The sequence below is a fragment of the Cavia porcellus genome, unplaced genomic scaffold (assembly GCF_034190915.1).
Source record: "Cavia porcellus strain 051 isolate PalLab524CR breed Dunkin Hartley unplaced genomic scaffold, mCavPor4.1 scaffold_10, whole genome shotgun sequence".
Taxonomy (NCBI): Eukaryota; Metazoa; Chordata; class Mammalia; order Rodentia; family Caviidae; genus Cavia; species Cavia porcellus.
In genome coordinates this window covers 44,556,386-44,577,353 of record NW_026947493.1, presented here as the reverse complement: position 1 = coordinate 44,577,353, position 20,968 = coordinate 44,556,386, and the positions used below count along the sequence as shown (strand labels likewise).

Genomic DNA, 20,968 nt, shown 5'->3' with positions numbered 1-20,968 from the left:
CTCATTAAGCTTGGTAATGAGGTTGGCTTGGGAGCTGCCAGGCGATAAATAAGGTCCATTTCTGGCAGTATGAGTGGACAACGGACATGACCGGAGTCTGTATCAGGTCCCTGTCCCCCTTCCTCTCTGACAACTTTCCCTGTCTGCTTCCTGGCAGCCACACAGTGAGCAGCTTTGTTCTGCTACAGCACCCACCATGAGATTTGTGCTATGCAGCCAAGAGACCATGGACTAAATCCCCTAAACAGTGAAGTGCACAAGGTTAAATTGTAGGTCTCAGGTATTTTGTCCAGCAACGTAAAGGTGACTAATACTAATACAATATATCCTTTTCAAGTGAAGAACATAACTGCACAGCCAAATACACGGATACCTTGGTTACTGCTTTGGTATAAATGGGAAAAGAAATAAGCAAAGAAATAGGAAAAAAATCATGGTAGGGAAAAAAAAGAAAAGAAAAGCAAAGTAACTACTTGCCAGAACACTGAAATATTAATGAATAAAGAAAACTAAGATTTACAAAGGAATAGATTTAATACAGGACATAATTTATAGAATTATGTTATAATATTCACCTTTAAAAAGTCAAAATCAGCACTAGGGACCCAAAGAATCCAGCTGAAGACCTGGATCCCACACCAATGTATTCTATCCAGGCTATACACCCTAAGGGTAGGTAGCACTCACATCCAGGGTGAGGTTACCTTAATCCCAGCCTTACACAGTTTAGATCCAGCCACCTCCAAAACAAACCTCTTCTATGATTGCATGAGATTTGGGGGGAATATCAAGACACAACCCACAACACCAGCTCTTATTAATCTGTCTGAAGAGTGACTTATTTACCTTTTAAACTGTGAAAACAATATTCTCCTCTAGGGTTTGTAAGAACCCAAGGAAAGCCATGAAAATGGGTTCTTTGAAGTGTACTATTAGCAAAGTTTAAAAACGGTGAGAGACTTTTATTATCATTACTATAGAGCACAAAGCAAGGCAGAAACTTGTTTAATTAAAGCAAAAACCAACCAACCAGCCAAAAAGTCCTCTTGGTTAACTTGGCTTGTTTATCCATTTATAACTGAAAATTTCCAAGTATAGTAGATTGTAAAAGTACTCATACATTCTTCTGTCTCTATGCAGATCCTTGCAATATAAGTTTGAGAATCTTCCCATCAAAGTCAGAATCCTAAGACAGACAAGTGGTATATACCTACAGACTTAGATACTTAGAACGCTGAGGCAGGAAGAACTGCAGTCCAGTCTAGACAACATAGTGAGATCTCATTTCACAAGACACAGCAGAGTCCCGGCCTTATCAACTTCCATTTAATTCTACCAGTCATACACCTTGGCCAACAGAAGCTGACGAGCTCGTGTGCACTCAATCTACCACATGACTACGCCCAGGCTAGCCACACTGATGACGATAGGCCTGAGCCCAAGTCAGCCGTGTACCTCAACCATCATCAGTATCCAATCACTGCACATGTCAGTGAGGTCGCCCTAGGTCACCTGTGCCTAGCACCTGGCTGCAGACACATGGATAAACCCAATCAGTATTAACGTAAGAACAAGTCAGATTGACACTAGACACATGAGGAACGTAAAATCTTGTTGTTTTGAGACACAAAGACTAGAAGCACTTTTTAAACATAACAAAAGCTAACTGATATAACAGGTTATTGTTCAGCTTATACTTTTAGTTACAGACTCTTAGCAAAATATAAAGGAACTATAATGTGCTTATTTCTGTATTTATACACACACACTTGACAAACAGGTTACAGTAAAAATATGCATATATATATATATATATATATATATATATGTCTTTAAATCTAGATGAAAAAGATACATAGTTACATAATAGTAAATTATCCACTCCTATTGGATGGTATGGTTTTGTTTTGTTTTTTGTCTTTTTCCTTTTTATCGGTACCAGAACTCACAACTGCCTGCTTGCAAGGCAGGCACTTATGCCACTGAGCTAAATCCCCAGCCTCCTGGATGGCATGTTTTTAAGTCTTCCCAATTTTATGATCCATATCCTTTTGAAATGCATCTTGCAAAAAGATCTTGTTGAAATACATCATAGTTTTCTCCTTTTTCACTGAAATCAATTTTATTTCATTCTTACAACAGATATTTGTTGAACACTGTGAAAACTATTATTTTAGATATTTCTTGATGATCAAAACAGCCAGGAATGGTGGCACATGCTTGTAATTTCAGCACTCAGGAGGTTGAAGCAAGAGGGAGGGTAACAGCAAGTTTGAGGCCAGCCTGCACTACAAAGAAAGACCCTGTGTTAGGGAGGGAAGGAGGGAGGGAGGGAGGGAGGAAAGGAGGAAAGAAGGAAGGAAGGAAGGAAAGAAAGAAAGAAAGAAAGAAAGAAAGAGAGAGAGAAAGAAAGAAAGACAAAAAAAGGGAAAGTACATTCCTGCCTTTAAAGGCTAACAGCCTATCATCTATTACATAGTGTTTGATCAAGTATTTAATTACTTTTTAGTGTAATTTTCCACTAATATTTTTGCATATTAGAAATGCTATTATATGATTAAGATTTACAAATTTTTTTCCTATACTTTTACTCATTAAAAAATTAAGTATATTGCAGCAAGTTTTATTTGCACAATTAATTTTATCTAAGTTTATAACAGCTTATTTTCATATTTTTACTAATAATCAAAAGTGAATGTATATTAAGTTTTTGTGAAAACTATGTAAGTAGTTTTTAAAATCTTCAAGCCTTTAGAAAAGGCAGAGATCATATACACCCATTTATCTTTGAGAACAGTTGAAGGTATTAGCTTTATATTATTAGACTTCAAAGATTCAAGGCCATGCTTGCTTCAAAATGTTACCTGAATATTCAAGAAGAGCCAGGAGTATTCTACACTTTACCTCTGCAACAAAAGAAAAAGAAACACTTCAGTTAATTTTTTTACCCTTTTTCTGCAATCAATATCACATTCTAATTGGGTGAAAAATGAGAATGATGTTAGTATACTGAGTAATAAAAATCTGTTTATTTGACATACTACTCTTGCCTGTGTGTAGAAATCGTATCTATACTTAAGCCCTAAAACATCTTTCATTTCTGAATTAAATGAGATAATGAAACACCATTAAATATTACTAACTTTGTAGGTCATCTTTAGATGTTCAGCCTGTATGGTGTTCTCTACAGCTATTGCAGTCTATGTCAATAAACTGTCAAATAAATATAAATATATTTTTTCCATTCTCTTTTCCATCTGATCTCACACAGAGCCAATCAAAAATATTTAATAAATATATTAACTTTACACTCATTGCTCTGTTCAATGAGCCAGACATCCATTTGCTTCCAAATGGTAGAGTTCATTTTTAATAGGTAAATTTACAAACTTACAAATGTTCTTCTGTGAGTCCAGTATTATAGATAATATAAGAGGCAAAAATATTTAAGCTGCATCCTAGTCTAGACAGGTTCACAAAAGAGAGAGAAAAAATTAACTGACAAGAAATGCTGGTAATACTTCAAAGGACATTATATTTTACAAGTGAGGCTGTACGAATAACAATCTTTCAGAACCGGGAAGGCATCGTGAACTAAGAGAAAAACCAATCTGCTACATTATTACTTTGTGACCTTTATTTGCTAAATTGCTTTGAGTCTCAACTAGCTCATTCATAAATGAGGTCAACATTGATATTAGCAACTTTATAGGTCTGAGTAGGAAAAATAAATGGGAATATACATTAAAAATCTTTAAAAAGCATTGTTACTACAATATAAGCCTACCTGAAGCTGGGGTAGACTTTTAAGACAAGAAAACATTTCATAAAAATTTGAAAATGTAGAGTATTAGGGGAGGCGTACGTAATGTAACAGTGGGACGTAGTACTAGCAAAGGAATATACTGGAGAATGAATAACAAATACTAAATGATGTAGCACTGATTTTATGATGTCATCAAGAGGCTAAGGTTGGGACACAATTAGAAAGACTACTGAAAAGTAGTTTCTAACATCAGAATAATGAGTCCAGACATTAACAGAAAGCACTGCAAGGTTCTGAGGCAGAGTACGGAAATCATGAACATATTTTAGGAAGATTAACCTATTAGTGGCATATATGGATCAGAAAAAATGAAGACAGGGAGATGACCCAGAAAATCATCATTATTACTGCAGCATAATGAAAAATGCAGAAAATGAGATATGTTTTAGAACACTAGAACAAAATGCAGAAAAAGAAAATGAGAAACTCTATAGCTGAAAAAAATAAGCGATTTTGAAAACACTGTTAATTTTTATATGGAACAAAGAATTGAATGTGTGTTTACTAATGCTGATGGCAGGTACTCAAGTAAAAATGTCTCCCCCAGTTATAATACTCTCACCACACTCAACCACAGTCAATCAACTGCTGGGCTCCCCTGAGCTAGGGGGCACCAATATTCACAACCCATACCAATCAGTATGGACGGACAGTTATCACTGGCAGCTGCTAATTCCAATCTGAGGTACAAAGAGTGTAAAACCAGGACCTGAGTTGAAAATGTAAGGTTCTTAAATTAAGTATGTTTTAAAATATTGTTTTCTATCCTGAATCAGAAATTTACATTTTAAAAATAAAGTTCTTCACATATGATAAAAAAAGTTCATGATTTTGCCCATTCCAAATTGATACATTTAGTCTAAAAACAAATTAATTTATTTCACAATTAACAAGAAAAAATATGATAAGAACAACTGTATAGTTTACAGCCACTGGGAGCATTATGCTACTAGCATCTATTCAAGAATACCTATCTTTTCATACTTTGTAAGGAATATGCTTCAATTCTCTAAACTTACCTCTTTTAAAACTAAATTTATCATTTTTGATATCTGTGATTCTGGAAGAGGATAATTCAGAATTTTCACTAAATGTAATGTTACAAAGCTCAAGAGGTAACCACGATATTAAGCCATAAAGTAAAAAGACAGCCAAGAAACCCAGTTGTGAAGGATAAAAGATTTCGTCACATAATAGAACTGCTGTGATTTGTTTGGGAAAATGTTCCATATTTATACAATCTTTCTTTCTATCAATCTGAAATGATATCTTGAACATTATTCTTGGGGATTTTTAAAATACTAAAGACGTAGTAATCACCAAATAGGGATCATCAAATAGGAATTTGAACCTTCCCTTTTTAATAAACGAGGAAGCTGAGGATAAAAGACTTGAGTGACTCATTCAGACTCCATCAGATACAAGGAACTGTCTTTGCTCAGTGTAGTATGTAGCTCTCTATTCGGCCCTAAAAACATAGTTACTAGAGTTGCTAATACCCAAATATCACACAACTGACTGAAGAATAAAAATGTAAACAAAGCATCATATTTATCATTCTTGTTTCTCAACCTTAGTAACATCAACAGTGGGGGCCAAATAATTATTTGCTGTGAATGACTGCTATCACATTACAGAATGTTCAGCAGCATCCCCTGGTTTTTGCTCAGCAGACGTCAGTGGCACACACAGAACTGTGACAACTAAAATATTTCCAGACATTGCCAATCGCTAGCCTGATCACTGAATACGGAATAGCTAAATGAGACAATTTTTAAATTAGCCAAGTTTCTCGTTTCATATTTTATATCATAATCACTGGATACTCTCAGAGTTTTCTACTAATAACTCTGACCACAAATAGCATGCATTCAGACCAAGTGGAGTTGTCTCCATGTTTTACGTATCCAATTTACAGGCTGCATCAATTATAGAGTGTCATGTAAGCAATGTCATGATGATAATCATCTGAGGCAAAGACTTACAAAAAAGAAACTTAAAAGCTAATGTTGGAAACTGCAATTATTTTCATTCTCATAATGATTCACAATTGATTTTAGACTTCCCATAGCATTAGGATTCGTGCCTTTTGTGAATCCTTTGAGACTCTTCTGTATCAGAAAAATATTAAAAGTCTCAGTGTTCCATTTGTTTTCCTAGGTATCAGCTTTATTTTATTCATTGAGAATGTTCACGACGCTCTCTACAATGTTCTGATCCTTGGAACACAAGGTTCTGCAATGCTACTTCTTTCTCTCTTCCTCCCTCACCTATTTCATTCCTTTTATTTCCTTGCAAAATGAAACGCTGCAAAAAGAAATGAGGCATTACCAGACTTTTAGTTTTAATGAGTCTAAAATGCTTATTGCTGATACTATACAATGTTCTTTGCTGTTCAGACTGACCTTCAACAAATTTTCTGATGTTCTGAGCAAGAGCACGGGTGCTGCTGGGAAGATTCCAGGGATCTTGCTTGATGTGAAGCCTTAATCTTTTCGGACCACTCAGTTTTGGTTCCATTTCTTGTTGAAACTCTGAATTAAAACAGAATGATGTCTCTTTAGTCTCAGCCAAGTCCCAAACAGTTAAGCCTATGGATTTTAGAATTTTCTTTTTTTACTGTCATACTAAAATAATATTATGATGGAAATGTTTAGCTAAACTACAGCAGAAAATTTGCTAAATTAAAAGCTAAATCTTAATAGTAAATGTTTCAACAATGAAGCAAATTTATAGGAACACTCTAAATATCCTAAAGTAGATGTCAGAAAGTATTAGTTATGTATCTTATTCTGTTTGGCCATTCTGTATGGAAATTCATATTTTGTAGGGTTTGTTGGTTCATTTGTTTATTCTTTTTTCTCATCCGGGGAAATAAGTAAGCATCATGTTTAGTTTTAGTAAAAGGAACTTAACATTTATGTAACTTTAATTAACACACTTGTTGGGTCCGCTCCATTGTACATACTAGACATTTTAAACTCTCAAATAAAACTAAAACTAAAAGGTTTCTAGTGATCTATAATAAAAACCTGTATTTTTTTTGTGTCCTACTGTTAGAGATTGAATGCATGGCCTAACATATGCTAAGCAGGCTCTCTAACCTTGAGCTACAACCTCAACCTTTTTTTCCTTGTAATTTCACTTTGAAGTAAGGTCTCATACTACGTTGCACAGCCTGACTTCAAACTTGTAATTCTCCTTCCCAGCAGCCAGAATTATAGGCATGGACCACTCAGCTACTAATTCTTTAACATATTCAAAGATTATTAATACAGAAGTAATAGTGAATTATGAAATATGAACAATCAATTTCTTATGTGATAATTTTGCTTCCTGACTATTATCTATTACTTTTTGTTTCCTAATTTATTTAATTGGTGTTTTTAAACCTTACCTTGTAATCCTCGACCTGGTGTGAGATGCTTGGTCTGCTCAAAGGCTCTTACAACAGCCTGGCCTTTTAGGAGATTGGTAATTGAATCCACCTATCAACAGCAGATATATGAGAATTATACACTTTTCATAGTATGCAATACACATTTTTAATAAATCTCATCAAATACTTTTTGTTTAAAGAAATAATTATTTTTGAAACTCCATACTCACAAAATCTATATTTAAATACATTGTAATAAACTTACCTGCCTGTCATTTACAATGATGATCTTTATTATACACTAATACAAAATATCAATTTACCTGATGAAAGAAATGAAAGACTAGACTAGGAGCTATTTCATAAGTTAAGCTAAAACTTACTAGGATCCTTTTAAAGCAGTTAAACATTTCTATACTGCAAATTTGATTATTTTTTAAACATCCAAAACACCAATATGAACACAAAGACAATCTTGTACTTTTTGAAATTAGGGTGGAGGAAGAAAGGTTATAAAGTATTCTGAAAGTCCCTCCAACAAAACTCCAAATAATAAAAATTATCTTTGTGTATAATGCTTTTTAATTTTCCAAGGATGGTAAAACAGTTGACATTTGCAACAATCCTTTGAGTTGTTTGATTGACCAAAGGAATTTTTATTTTCCTTGTAAACATAAGAGGGTGGAACCATACACAACTTGAGACCTTTTCATTCTACCATCAAGCTCTTTGGTTGTGTCTGCAAAAGGAATTCCTGACTGTTTAGTTGGTGAAAATAAGATCCACAACTTCTCCCACATACCTGGCTGAAAAGATGCTCAAGGCAACTATGTATCTTGTCCTGCTTCTCATGAGAAATGCGAACGCTCAGGGGAAGTTCATCACCTAGATGCAAAATGAAAAAACAAAAGACTATTCACTTCATGTTATGGTTAACATTCCAAAAAGGTTCACGTTAAATAAAATAAACGTAAGCCCTTATTTCATACTAATTCCTATGTTCAGAATAAGAACTTCAGAAGGTTGAATAGCGTCTAAGCTGCTGAAAGCCATGTCACACAAGAATACTGTGCTACCCCATGCTAAGGATTCCTCCAAACGGTCGGGTTCCCTAACAGCTCAACCATTAACATACGCTGCATATTTAACATGTACTATGCTTTACATGCAAACACATTTGTAAACTATTTAGATTACCAGTGTTTCTCCAAACTCTCTTTCCGTTCTTCCATATATAAGGATTGCTCTGCTATCTTTAAAAAAATCCAGTCTGAAACTTCACTGTGCTGAATGTTTTTAACGAAATTTACTTCCTTGATACCTATAATTCTGCAGAATATCGCAGAAAGATTATAATACACATATGATAAAAATTAGTTTTCCTTTCTTACGAATTCATTCTCTTTATAATTGAGATTGGGAAATGGACATCATCAGGCACATTACACTGAGATGTACTAGGTGTGTCCACCAAAAGTGATAAAAGGTAGGAGTACACACAGATCAAAGGAATAATCCTCTAATGGTATCTCTGCTTGGAACAACGTCAAAAGGTGCGTAAGCCGCCACCCCACGCACCCGAGTCCATTTCATCGCTGTGGAAATACGAGCTGCACTGGCTGCTGCAGATGCTGGTGAAGGAGGCGATGGAGTTCCGGTTGCTGTTACAGTCGCTGGAAAGAACACACTGTACGTTACTTGAGGAAGGAATTTACCCAAGACCCCTGTTCTTTCTTATTCTGTGTGTCTAAGTCCAAGCTCTACTTATTAATATGTTTCATAGAAAATTCTGAGGCAGACAAACTCAGGTTATCTCATTTTTAAAAATGTATTATTTTAAACTCAATCATTCCAAATGTTCTTCTGTAATTTATTTATAAGTGATTATTTTAAAAGGGTGATTATAAAACTAGGATTCATATCAAACAACGTTTTTCATGACAATAAACAGTTTTCTAATAGAGACGGTGTTTCTATTCCCACTCTTTCTAGTAGCTTAAATTGTAACACTGGTTCCATTCTGGGCTCCCTTAGGGAGCTACCTTGTCCACCCCACCTGAGACCTCTGCACAGGTAAGAGCTCAATCTGGTGAATATCCAAGAAAAGATATTTAAAATATTTGTGTATGAATATGGACATAATTCTTATTTTAGAAATGGCATAGGAGATAAATTATTTTTTACCCTCAGAATAACTAAAAAGGACTTAACTATAAATTTGAATTTAATATTTTTATCTTAGCCTGGTGGGGAACTGAGGGTAACTGTAATTATCTGATTAATTACAACGTGAAGTAGAAAGTATTTTTAGACATATAATTTCCCACTGGAGAAAAACCATAGATTTCAATTAAAGAGCACACTGCTATCTTTAGATGCTAAAAGGAAATGAAATGGTCAAGGTAGTTAATCTGTGGGATACATTATTAAATATCTAGGAATGATTAACTTTTATGTATTTGTTAAAATCTTTCTTGGAAACAGAAATTGGGATACCAGAATGACTCAGTTACAAACTGTGAAACCAGACCACCTGGATCTAAAGGTAAACTATGTCTCCACTTCTTTGTATGTAGCATCAAATTACTATCAAAATCCACATGTAGTGGGGATTATTCGAAATCATCCTTCTCCCTCACCTTTCATGTAAAACTATATTTTAATGGTAGAGTGTATGCTTAAAAACACTCAAGTAAAATATTTCTAATGCTGTTAGTTTGTAACAAACATCTCTGTTGGAGTTAACATAGTTAATATTTATACAACATCATCTCATTGTAAAATACTATGGAAAATGAGTGACTAAGGTAATTTTGCGTTTGATTAAGTTAAAATGAAACAGGCAACACTGACACTGCACACACTGTGTCTGTGGCTGGTCAGGAAACTCCTCAATGAGCTTTCAGTGATGCAAGGATTCAAGAGGGAAAAAGCAGTTTTAATTAAAGAAATTCAGCAGAGGAGAGCTCACCTGAGGGCCTAGTGGGAAGATGACAACAGTTTGGAGTGAAGAATGTACCCCTCTACCCCCTTCATACGTTGAGGTCTCACATTCAGATATGAACTTATTTGGGGATACAGTCTTGAGGCTCTCAGAAGTAACCAATATTGTCTACCCATTGGATCAGATTTCTGGCCTCCAGAATTATGATAATCAATTTCTGTTGTCTGTACCATCCAGTTTGTGATGCTTTGTTATAGTAACTATATGCAACTAATACAGAAGGCAAGCAAGAGAAGAAACAAACACAAAGACAGGGAAGTGGGCAAATGAAATTAACCCAATTAGCTAGGGAACACGAACTAGAAAAAGAAATGGAGACATAAAGCAAAAACAATCCAACGGAACAACAATCTGAACATGGTGTTGGTAAAGCAGTGGTAAGGATTTTCTTATCTGCTCTACGTGTCGTACATCTGCCTAAGAACAAATCTCCCAGGTTAGCTCTATGGGGGGGGGGATACCTTTTCCAAGCTACTCATTATAAAAGGGAAGAATTTGAAAGATGATGCTGTTCTACTCTGCTTTGTCTGATGTGGGTAATAACAGATAATTATTTTGAAAGAACAATAAACAAAACCAACAACTGAAAAACTTTTCAAGATCTTTAAGGAAAATACAGAATCACATTTGACTTTGTTGACAAAATGCGGTTGAGAAAACTAATGAATTACCTGTAAGAGTCTCTGTTGCTGATGGTGTCATGACCTGAATCCTCCTGCTCATCTCCTGCCACATTAAAACACACACGTTTGCTGTTTCTTTCCCCCTTCTCACTGTCACTGTCTAGTGATGCTACACACTCTGACGTCTTATGCTCCAATTTGGGAGAATTTGTTATGGAAGATAAAAGGCTGTTATGGAAGATAAAAGGCAATACGATGTTAAAAAAACAGTAAGAGCGTATTTTCAAACTGTTTCCTATAGACAACTACCTTTGCTGTTTAATGTGATAAACCTATAATACCTCGAGTCCTCTCGTGTTTCACGTCTAATAAATATTCTCTAGCATAAAAAGCACAAGAGAAAGCTCACTTGTTCTACTTTGAATAATTAACAATAGCAATAGTACACAATTCAAATCAGAAAACTGTTTAAAGCCTGGTTCTACCATGTAGTAGCTCTGTTATCAGGAAAATGGTACAGTAGTTCTTTCGACACATAAAATGAGGATAGTAAAAATATGCAGTCCACTTAATTGCTGTGATGATGTTACATCTGTCCTCTCATTATACCACCACCATTGCCATTATATTAAATAATTGATGTTTGGTTTTATTTTTTAAATTTTTTTAAAATGCAAAACAGAAAAAAATAAATAATACAGAATTTCAACAAAAACAACAGTAAGAATTCAACCCTAGTTAATATATTACACATTACTATCTTAGAAATAGTTGCTCAAGTTACAAAATCAAAGCATAAAAAACGAACAGGCAATCAAGCAATGACAGCACAAAGTTTTAAAGAGCTAATCGAATATTAAATGCCAACACTAGATATCCCTTAGTATCTTGAGTGGCTTACTCTCTGTTAGGGTGGCTACACTGTGCCAACTTGAGAAGTGTATTAGTTTATCTAAGAGACTCAGCAGGGAACCAGGATTCTTGTTTTGTAAATATCCTCATTCTGTGCAAGAGGAGGGCAGAGATTTTGTCAGTGTTACACTGGCCCTGGAGTCAGGGGAGGGATTGGCCTGTGTACAATATAAAGGAGAAGAAGGCTTGTTCCCCTCTTCTTCTCTGGCTGCTTCCTTGAAGTGTTGCCCAGTGCCACATCATCCTCTTTGGAGCCAGCTGATTATGCACTGAAACCTCTACACACAGTGAAGTAAATAAACCTTCCCTTCCTTCATTTTGGATATCAGTGTTCTGTCCCAGCAATGAAAGAAAAGTAACCAAGACACTCTCTAAATGCTAAACACCCAACTATCCACTAATCCATACATATGGTTTTTCCAGAAGTTCTCTATTTAATAGGAAGTATGTCATTTGTCATCCCCTTGACCCTACTCACACAAAAAGGAATCTTGGCCTTACTGATTGTAAGGTGTTAGGCATAGTCACATTCAGCGCAAGGATAGGAGGAGGCAAGGGCTCCTCCAGTGTCACTTGAAACCTAGCCAGAACAAACAGCCACAAATCTGTCCAAAGGAAGTGCTCTTCCACTGGACTCGAGGCTAAAATGTCACATTCAGACTGGATTGGAAGGAAACCTGAGGAAACTGATGACTTTGAGGAGTTTGGACTCTGTCACTGTAGAGCTTGAATATTTGAGTGTTAGAACTTTTATGAGAACTGTCTAATTCAAAATGAGGCAAAATTAGATATAAGCTTTCTTACCAAATTGCATGCTATAAAACTTGCAAAATGAATTAAACCGTATCTAAACCAAGGGCCTATGTGTGCTTTTAAAGCCAATAATAATCTTCTCATTTACTTAATACTTGACATTCAGTTCCAACCAATAGCCCAAATCTTGACATTCAATTTTCCACCGCAATAGTATGATCATTTTGTTATTATAAGGGTAAGAAAATAGTTTATATGCCTTATATATATCCTATGTTATAACCAATGTTGTATATTAGGTAAATTCTCAGTAAGTAATTTCAACACATTTATTGTTCAATATGTTGTTCTTGATGGTCTGAAATAGTAGTGTACAAAACACGCAAGTTCCCACTACTTTGGAACATTCCTCTAGAACGAGACACAAAAATAAACTTTATACAGTGATCCTTTGGCTCACAAACTTAATGCCTTCCACAATTCTGTTCACAGAATTTGCTCTACAAGTATGCTTAAAATTTGGTTGCAACAAAAATCACAGAATGAGTTCTGAGATGAGTTCTCGGATCATGGAAAGAATTAAATTCATGAGCTGAGGTAGCACTCTACTAAATCAGATGGTGACTAATGTCAAGGAGAAAATGGAAAGAAAGCATGGAACTGGGCCAGGGATTGGGGCTCAGTGAGTAGAGCACCTGTGTAGTAGCCCAAGACCCTGGGTTCAATCTCTAGTACTGAACAAGAAAACAAAAAGCACAGAGCTTCAGTTTTATATAATGTTGTCAGAGAAGGTGTTGTTGTGAGGTGATGTTGTACAATGTTTTGGCATTTCATACTTTTAGATACCAATAAAAACTGGAGGAGCTATGTTACGTTGCTCAAGGCTCTGTGAACATTTTTAGTAAGTAAATGCTATGAATTATTTTGAACACACATATTCTATTTGGAAAGATACTTCTATGTCTTGTGAGACAGACTGCATATTTATTCCTTCCTCCCACTCAAAAAATTAAAATATTAGGCTAACCCCAATTATTCAAGCTCCATACTGTACAGACTGTGAACTCCAAAAACCAAGAAGGAAAGATATGCAAGAGTTCCCATTTTGCAAGGAGTCCTCTGTGCTTACGTATATTTTAAATTAGAAGTCACGGGGCTAGGTATAAATAGTTTTTCAAAGTTATAAAAATTGTATTCACAGGTTTGCTTTTCCTCTTAAACAGCTGCAATCATGCTTACAACGACCCTGTGGGAATATGTGTAAGCATACACTATTTTAGCAATAGTGAGACCTCACTGTAATATTTGATTTCTTCATGCAAAAACATCTTCTACTGCTTGTTCTCACATGTAATATTAAGCTACCTACTAATTATCTATTAACCAAAATCCTGAGTAGCATGCTATTCCACATCTGTTTCCTCCTAAGGGCATTAATTAACATTTTTGTGCCTAATTTATCATATATTTATTTGTGTTTAAGGTATCATCATCTTCATCACCTTACATTTACTGAGATCCTATGCCAGTCACTATGCTAAGTACATAACAGGTAAAAATTCATTTAGTCCCCAACCCCATTTTATAGGTGGGATAAGTGAGACACACTGTTGCATATGAATTCTTTGCTAATTAAGCAGGACCTCCTCTCCTTGCACACATCTCACATGTTCTGGTGGGAGCATAGTGGTCATTAACATAGACACATGATTGGGAGGCTTTTCTGGGCATGGCTGTGTGATCTGCTTTAGTCAGTGCAACATGAGTGCACACAACATAGGTCACTTCTCGGTAGAAGCCTCTGTGGCACTGCAGTTTGCCATGTGTCCTTCTCTTGTCACCATCGTCAGAGATATTTCAGCTGAAGGGAGACATATCTGGAACTCTGAGTGAGCATAATGTGGAGCAGAGATTCCATGGCCCAAGACAGACAAGGAAAATAATCTTGAAAGAAATGTATGCTGCTTTATGTCTCGGAGGCTTTCTGAGTTTTTGTGAATGATGAATGGGGGAAAACTAGATATTGTAGAGAAACCAGGAGATGTCTAGAAAAGAAAACTTTAAGTAACCTGGGGGAGTAGCTATTTTAAGGGACAGCTGGGCAAAGCTTCTCTATGGATATCCATCGGCTGACAAGTGCCTAAGAGGCTGCCAGCCACACAGAACCAGGAGGCAGAACCTCCCAAGTGGACAACCCTCAGATGGCACTGAGGTGGTCCCTTTCCAGGAACCTCCAGATGAGAGTCTGGAGGTGGTCAAGGGGAGATCACACAGGAATGTGTAGACACATGAACATTACATTCATGTTATAGTCAGCCCTCCAATCTGTCGGTTCAAACAACTGTACATTACATACTCAGAAAAACAAATTACACCTGTACTGAATATGTCCAACTTTAAATTTTAATTATTTCCCAAACGATACAATAAACCACTATCTCTATAGCACTCATATTAATTAGGTTTTATTAGTAATCTAAGGATGATATATAGAAGCATATGTGGCATAACAATGAACGTGTGTAGGTTATGTACCAACACTACATTGCTTTAGTTAAGGGATTTGAGCCTCCTGGGACTTTATTATCTGTGGGGTGTCCTGCAAACCAGTCTCTTGTAGACATCAAAGAACAACTGTAGTCTAACAGCAATATAATACAATTTAATGGTTTTAAGCAGGGAACTAGAATAATTCACCTTTATAGATCCTTATGGCATCTGTTGAATACAGAATGTGTCAGAGAAAGACACAGGTTGGCAACTCCGTTGGTACTAGTGAAGGATAATGATGACTCAGTCTAGAGAGACAGACCTGAATACATTCTGAAGCGTAACTGGCAGAACCTCATGCAGTACTACAAATGGGAGGGAAGGAAAGAAAAAGACCAAAGAATGATACCTGCTTTCTGGCTTGATAAATCAGAAGAGATGGCGAATAGTTTACAGAGAGGGAGAACCCTAAGGATGGGGCAGAAGCAGTTTGAGTACATAATAAATATAACTCAGTTTTGGAAACATATTTAAATTTGTGATACAACCCAGTGTTTTATAATTCAAACTGTGGAGCTTTGAGAATTAAGTAAGTCAATGCTACCTGGCACAGGAAAACCTTTTTCAGATGCTGGTTCTTGAAAAACTGTGTCCTCTCTTTGTACATTTATCAGCAATATGCTTGAAGAAACTTCACAGCTAATTCCACCACCAACACCACCATTTCTATCTCTATCCCTCAAGTCACAAGCTGTCGTATGCCGCAGTTTGCTCATTACTCAACTCTGGGGCATCTAGCACTTGCAAAGTTAAATCTGTTTCCAAATTTCCTATCTTCACTAGCCCTCATTATTCTCTGATTCCTTCCTGGGAGAATATACACATCCTCTATTTTAAAGCCCTATCAAAGGTTTTGGACTACACATGAATTACTTATCCTTTTACTTATTTCTAGTATCTAAGTGTTAGCCAGAAAGTAACACATTCAAGGACAGATGTACTTAGCTTCTCAAAGTGAAACAGAAATCATAAAGCCTTGGTTATATTCATAGCATCACTTTATGTCAGGCTGGACAGCAAATTTATCTCAGTTCCATCTTTGAATTTGAAGTTAAGTAGGTAGATTTAGCAAAATGCCTCTTTGTTAGGGGAAATTTTATTTCTAGAAGAGTTCCCAAGTCTCCAGACTTCATGGTAAGACAAGCTCCACACTAAGCCTTTCATAAGAATGAATCACTTCAATAAAGGCTAGCAATGAGATCTTATAAAGCAATTTCTCTTAAAACTGGGAAATATTCCACTCTGACCAAGAATAATTAATGTGTGGTAAAGGAAATTGTTTGTAACTAGCTTTTTAGATAATTAGTTAAGCTTGACTGCACTGCAGCATCTCTGAATACTAAGGGCAGTGGCAAATCCAGGCACTTGCATAACTACAATGTTTTAAAGTGACTACACTGCAGATTGAATTATGTGTAACATGTATATATTTAGAATTAAATTATATGTACACAGAAAAAAAACAAGTTAGTTTTTCAACTAGTTGCTTGTTTTGTGTCACTTTTCTAACAAACATGCAGAGTTGTGTAAGGCTTTTAGAGTAACAATAGGGAAATCTTATGTGAAAAAAGAATCATTTTAAGGAGTTTTAGTTAATGAAAATATCCAATCCTTTATGCAATTAGGACTTTAAATATAAACATTTTAAGCCAATTAAAGGGACCTTCTCAGCTCAAATTTTCTCCTCCAAAGCATGACTTTGTACTTGAAAATTAAAACAAACAAACAAAAAAGGGAAAGTCAATAAATTAATGCTGACCAAATCTGGATAATAACCAAGGAAGGCAGGACAGTTGATGCCCTAGAGCGGTGACAACGAACTTCTTAAGAGCTTTCAATGATACAAGCAGTCCTGTGCGGCATGCATGCCACAGGTTTGCTACCACTGCGCTAGAGGCTTAGTCTCTGAAGCAGCTTCAGCAGGGCCACTGACACAGGACTCAGCTGAACAGAGATGTAACTGTGCCTGATCAGAAGTACAAGAATGGTCCAGATGTCCTCCTAAAATTGCTTTAAGAGATGAAATCTATAATTCAACTCTATTTATGGCCTTACTAATAAAGACTCTTCTATATACTTCCAAACTACCTCAAAGGCAAAGAACTGGTTTTTAAAATAGAACATATCATATAATAGGATACCACCTACTGGGTGGCCCTGTGGCCCAGCAGTAGGGTGCTTGCCCAGCATGTGCAAGGCCCTGGGTTCAATCCAAAGTTTCCTAAACAACAATAACAAAAAACACAAAACCTTCCAATTTATTACATAAATCACAACAAAATGCCCTAAAATAATCAACTTTTATGTCACAAGGTTCCAAGATAATTCAAAGTATCATACCACTGCTCTTTCAGCAACTTCAGACTGTTTAATTCTTCTGTAAAGGGGAAGTCTCAGTTTAATGTATAAAAGTTCATAAATAACTTAAAAACCAACTCCCCATTAGGAATGTAATCATTATGAGTTGCAGACATATACTGTATAAAATAAAAGTCTGAAGGAACTAGTTCATTAGACAGAGGAAAATAGAATTTTCATTCTAAATTATCCATAAAACAATAAAACATGTAAGTATATATAATTGGAATTTTTTAAATATCATGCCTTTAATATGGCAATTTTGAACCCTGAATTTCAAAGACATATAAAATTAGAGTATGTCAATTATAACTTCGTTAGTATTAATGAAGTTTAAGCTAATGACAATAAAACTGTGGAAGAGATTCTAAATACTTTGTATCTCAATCAAATTATTCATGAAAATGTGGGATATGTGTGTGAGTCAAACAATAGCTGTCTGCTATGAATGCAAATCCAACATCAAGAAAGTAAACAATAAAAACAAGATAATAGTATTTATATCATTTTCAGAATCTACTAATTTTGAATATATTCAGTAATTCTTATCTCATGAGGAAGCATAATATCAGATACTATGCTGATTATTTTATGTGTTAACTTGTATAATTTCCATGACAAAACTTAAAGTTCATAAGCCAGGTGTAGTGGCAAACGCCTGAAATCCCAGCACACAAGAGGCTGAGGCATAATCCTGTCTCAAAAAAAAAATTGAATAAGTACACAGACATTCAGTATTATTATTATTATTATTATTATTATTATTATTATCATTTACCTACTTCAACAAATGTGAACAAATGTGAAACAGGTGCCTCAAAGTCATGATTTTTGATTGTACAAACTTTTCTAATGTGAAGGAAGCATAATCACATACCAGGATATGACAAATCATTCCACAGAGATCAGGCAATTCTCCAACTTTCAAATTCTTAAATAAGAATTAGAGGTGATCTGGCTAGAAATGTATTCATTAACTGCTTTCATTCTTAACTTGGTTAAAACTTCCAAATTATTGGTCATGCTATTTGGCATATTGCTTAGTAGGTAATTCATTCATCCAAAACAGAACAAAGTACTGGTTGTGGATATGTATCTTTTCCTATTTACTCATTTAACAAGTATGTATCTATTATGTTTCGTGTCTTTCATAGTATCTCTTGAAAGCATGTGTATACTACAATAATGCGCTAAGCCAAATGATGACAAGGACATCCCATACACAGTACACCTTTAAACATATTTTAAATGTAATATTTTCACACTGAATCTTACTATTCTATAAAACAGAATTTGATCATTCTCGTCCCTCATATTAAATGTTTGTTTAAAATATCTATCCATCCATCTCCATCCCATTTTCATCATTTTAACATGTTAGAATGATGAAGATCCATATGCTCAGCACAAATTTCCTACATTTCCTAAAACTAAAGAAAGAATGCATAGATTTTTTTCAAAAGTCACCCTTTCTATTGTTATTTTATTAGATAAATGTAAAGGTACAACACCAAATACTCACTCATCTATTTGACAAACACAGATCTCCACTTCTTTCAGTGCAGTCTGCAGTTTTCCCAACAGTTTCTGGTAGATATCTTGAGTCTCTAAATCTTCTTCTTTTAACAAATACCGGAGACCATGGCCATCCTTCTGTCCCAGAGACAGCCCCGAGGGGGCTGCCATGGTGGTAATTGTATGCTGGATGTATACCATAGGGCTCAGTTTCCCTGAGGAATTAAAATCACTTCATAGCAACGTTTAGCAGTACACCAGCTGCTCACTCCAATACACTTTAGATGTACACGCTGACATAAAATAGAATCCCATTCCAATGCTGAACTTAATTCAGAATTAAAGCTTGTGGAAAATTGTGATTAAAAGGTATAAAGAGTTCAATCCTTTGTCCTACTGCAATAGTGAGGAATTGCTGTATGTATCCCTCATCTGCTGCTTTGGTATTTTTGTCTAAATTACAGAGTCACTTCAGATTATTAGTTTTCACAGCATATTAGTTGGTCCTATCATACATAGGTACATACAATAACGAGGGTCAAATAATCTCCCTTCCGAAAGGGAACATAATGAAAATGCTCAACTCCATTTCCACCCTGCAGATGCTCATGCACAGTTATCTACGTGTTTCTAGAAAGAGGAAGCCTTTATGAAAGGTAGGCTTGTTGCACACCTGAAATCCATCAAATTTTAAGGTATAGGAATAGCTGAAATTGCCTAAGTGCCTTTCTATGATCCAATAAAAATTCAAAAGCTAACATACCTTGCTCAGAAGATTTATTTTCTTTATCATGAGAATTATGTTTCCTACTATCCAACTGCACCCCAAAGGCACTCCCCAGGGAGGTTGATGTTTTAGGATAAGAAACTTCCATCACATTGACGTGGCAGTTGGTAGGGCAGAAGTCACTGCTGTGCAGTGGAGAGATTTTAGATTTGGCTTGCTTAAAGGTGGGCCAGGCTCGATTCCTCAGAAAACGAGAGAACTGCAAATTAAAGAAGAAATAAAAAGTACTTAAACCCACAATAATTACCAACATTTCACTTGGATTATGCACAACTAAATCAATAGGAAATTAAACCAGGTCAAGTGACATAAGTGAAACAAATTATAATTTTAGGAATTAAATTATTTCAAAAACCAGACTTTTTTATTTTCATGGTACTAGATCGAAACCAGGTCCTTTGCATTGAGCTGTATCATCATCCCCCACCTCCATACACATCATTTTTTAAACTTTTATTTTCGGACAAAGTCTTTCTAAGTTGCCCAGGTTTGGCTCAAACATTTGCCTCTTGGCCTGACCTCCCAGAGTTCTGAGATTACTGATCTCCGCCTCCACATCCAACTACTCCAACTATTCCCTTTAAATTCTAATTACAAGTGAGGTATTAAAAAAACTGAACCTCGGTGATCAATACAACTTACTAAGACACAGGCTCCAAGTAACGACAGAGTCTAATAAGGAAAACAGCTTCCCAAACTACTAGGATAGAAAACAGATCTTAAAAGTAAGACAAGACTGGGGCTGGAGATTTAGCTCAGCAGCATGAGCGCCTGCCTTGCAAGCAAGCAGTCGTGAGTTCGATCCCCGGTACCGATAAAAAGGAAAAAGACCAAAAAAAAAAAAAAAAAAAAAAAAAAAAAAGTAAGACAAGACAACAAAACAATACAGGTATCAGGTCAAGGAAAACAGAGGAAGGCACTACTTGAAATATTAAAGAGCCGACCTAAAGCATACTTCTGCATAAAGACCAGAGAGCACAGTGTGGTGATGTTAATGCATAATGGCAGGATAATTGTACCTCCCATGCCTCCTGCTAGTCACAAATGAGATTTGGGGTCAGAATTAACTCAAAGACTACTTTCCAGTCTGATTTGATAACACAGACGATAAAGTGATATTCAAATGATTCATGACTTCCGAGGGTGGCCGCTCCACTGGTTCAAGCGTTTTCCAGTATAATAGTTTTCCATTCAAATCCTTCAGTTTTTGTCATGAACTATATAGTTGTCCAAAATTTGATCTTCCCCTAGTTTATCTACA

The 20,968-nt window shown here is 35.7% G+C and overlaps 1 protein-coding gene across 1 annotated transcript in view; it reads right to left on the bottom strand.

Annotated features, from left to right (window-relative positions):
• Prex2 (phosphatidylinositol-3,4,5-trisphosphate dependent Rac exchange factor 2) overlaps window positions 1-20,968 on the bottom strand; it is a 310,793-nt gene that overhangs the window by 105,642 nt on the left and 184,183 nt on the right. Inside the window, exons 24-31 of the mRNA XM_063257426.1 lie at window positions 19,684-19,906; window positions 18,928-19,135; window positions 10,881-11,060; window positions 8,784-8,878; window positions 8,008-8,090; window positions 7,224-7,314; window positions 6,232-6,360; window positions 2,865-2,906 (exon numbers count right to left, since the gene is read on the bottom strand). Coding sequence (XP_063113496.1) covers window positions 2,865-2,906; window positions 6,232-6,360; window positions 7,224-7,314; window positions 8,008-8,090; window positions 8,784-8,878; window positions 10,881-11,060; window positions 18,928-19,135; window positions 19,684-19,906 — 1,051 coding nt within the window. The remainder of the gene's footprint in view (window positions 1-2,864; window positions 2,907-6,231; window positions 6,361-7,223; window positions 7,315-8,007; window positions 8,091-8,783; window positions 8,879-10,880; window positions 11,061-18,927; window positions 19,136-19,683; window positions 19,907-20,968) is intronic.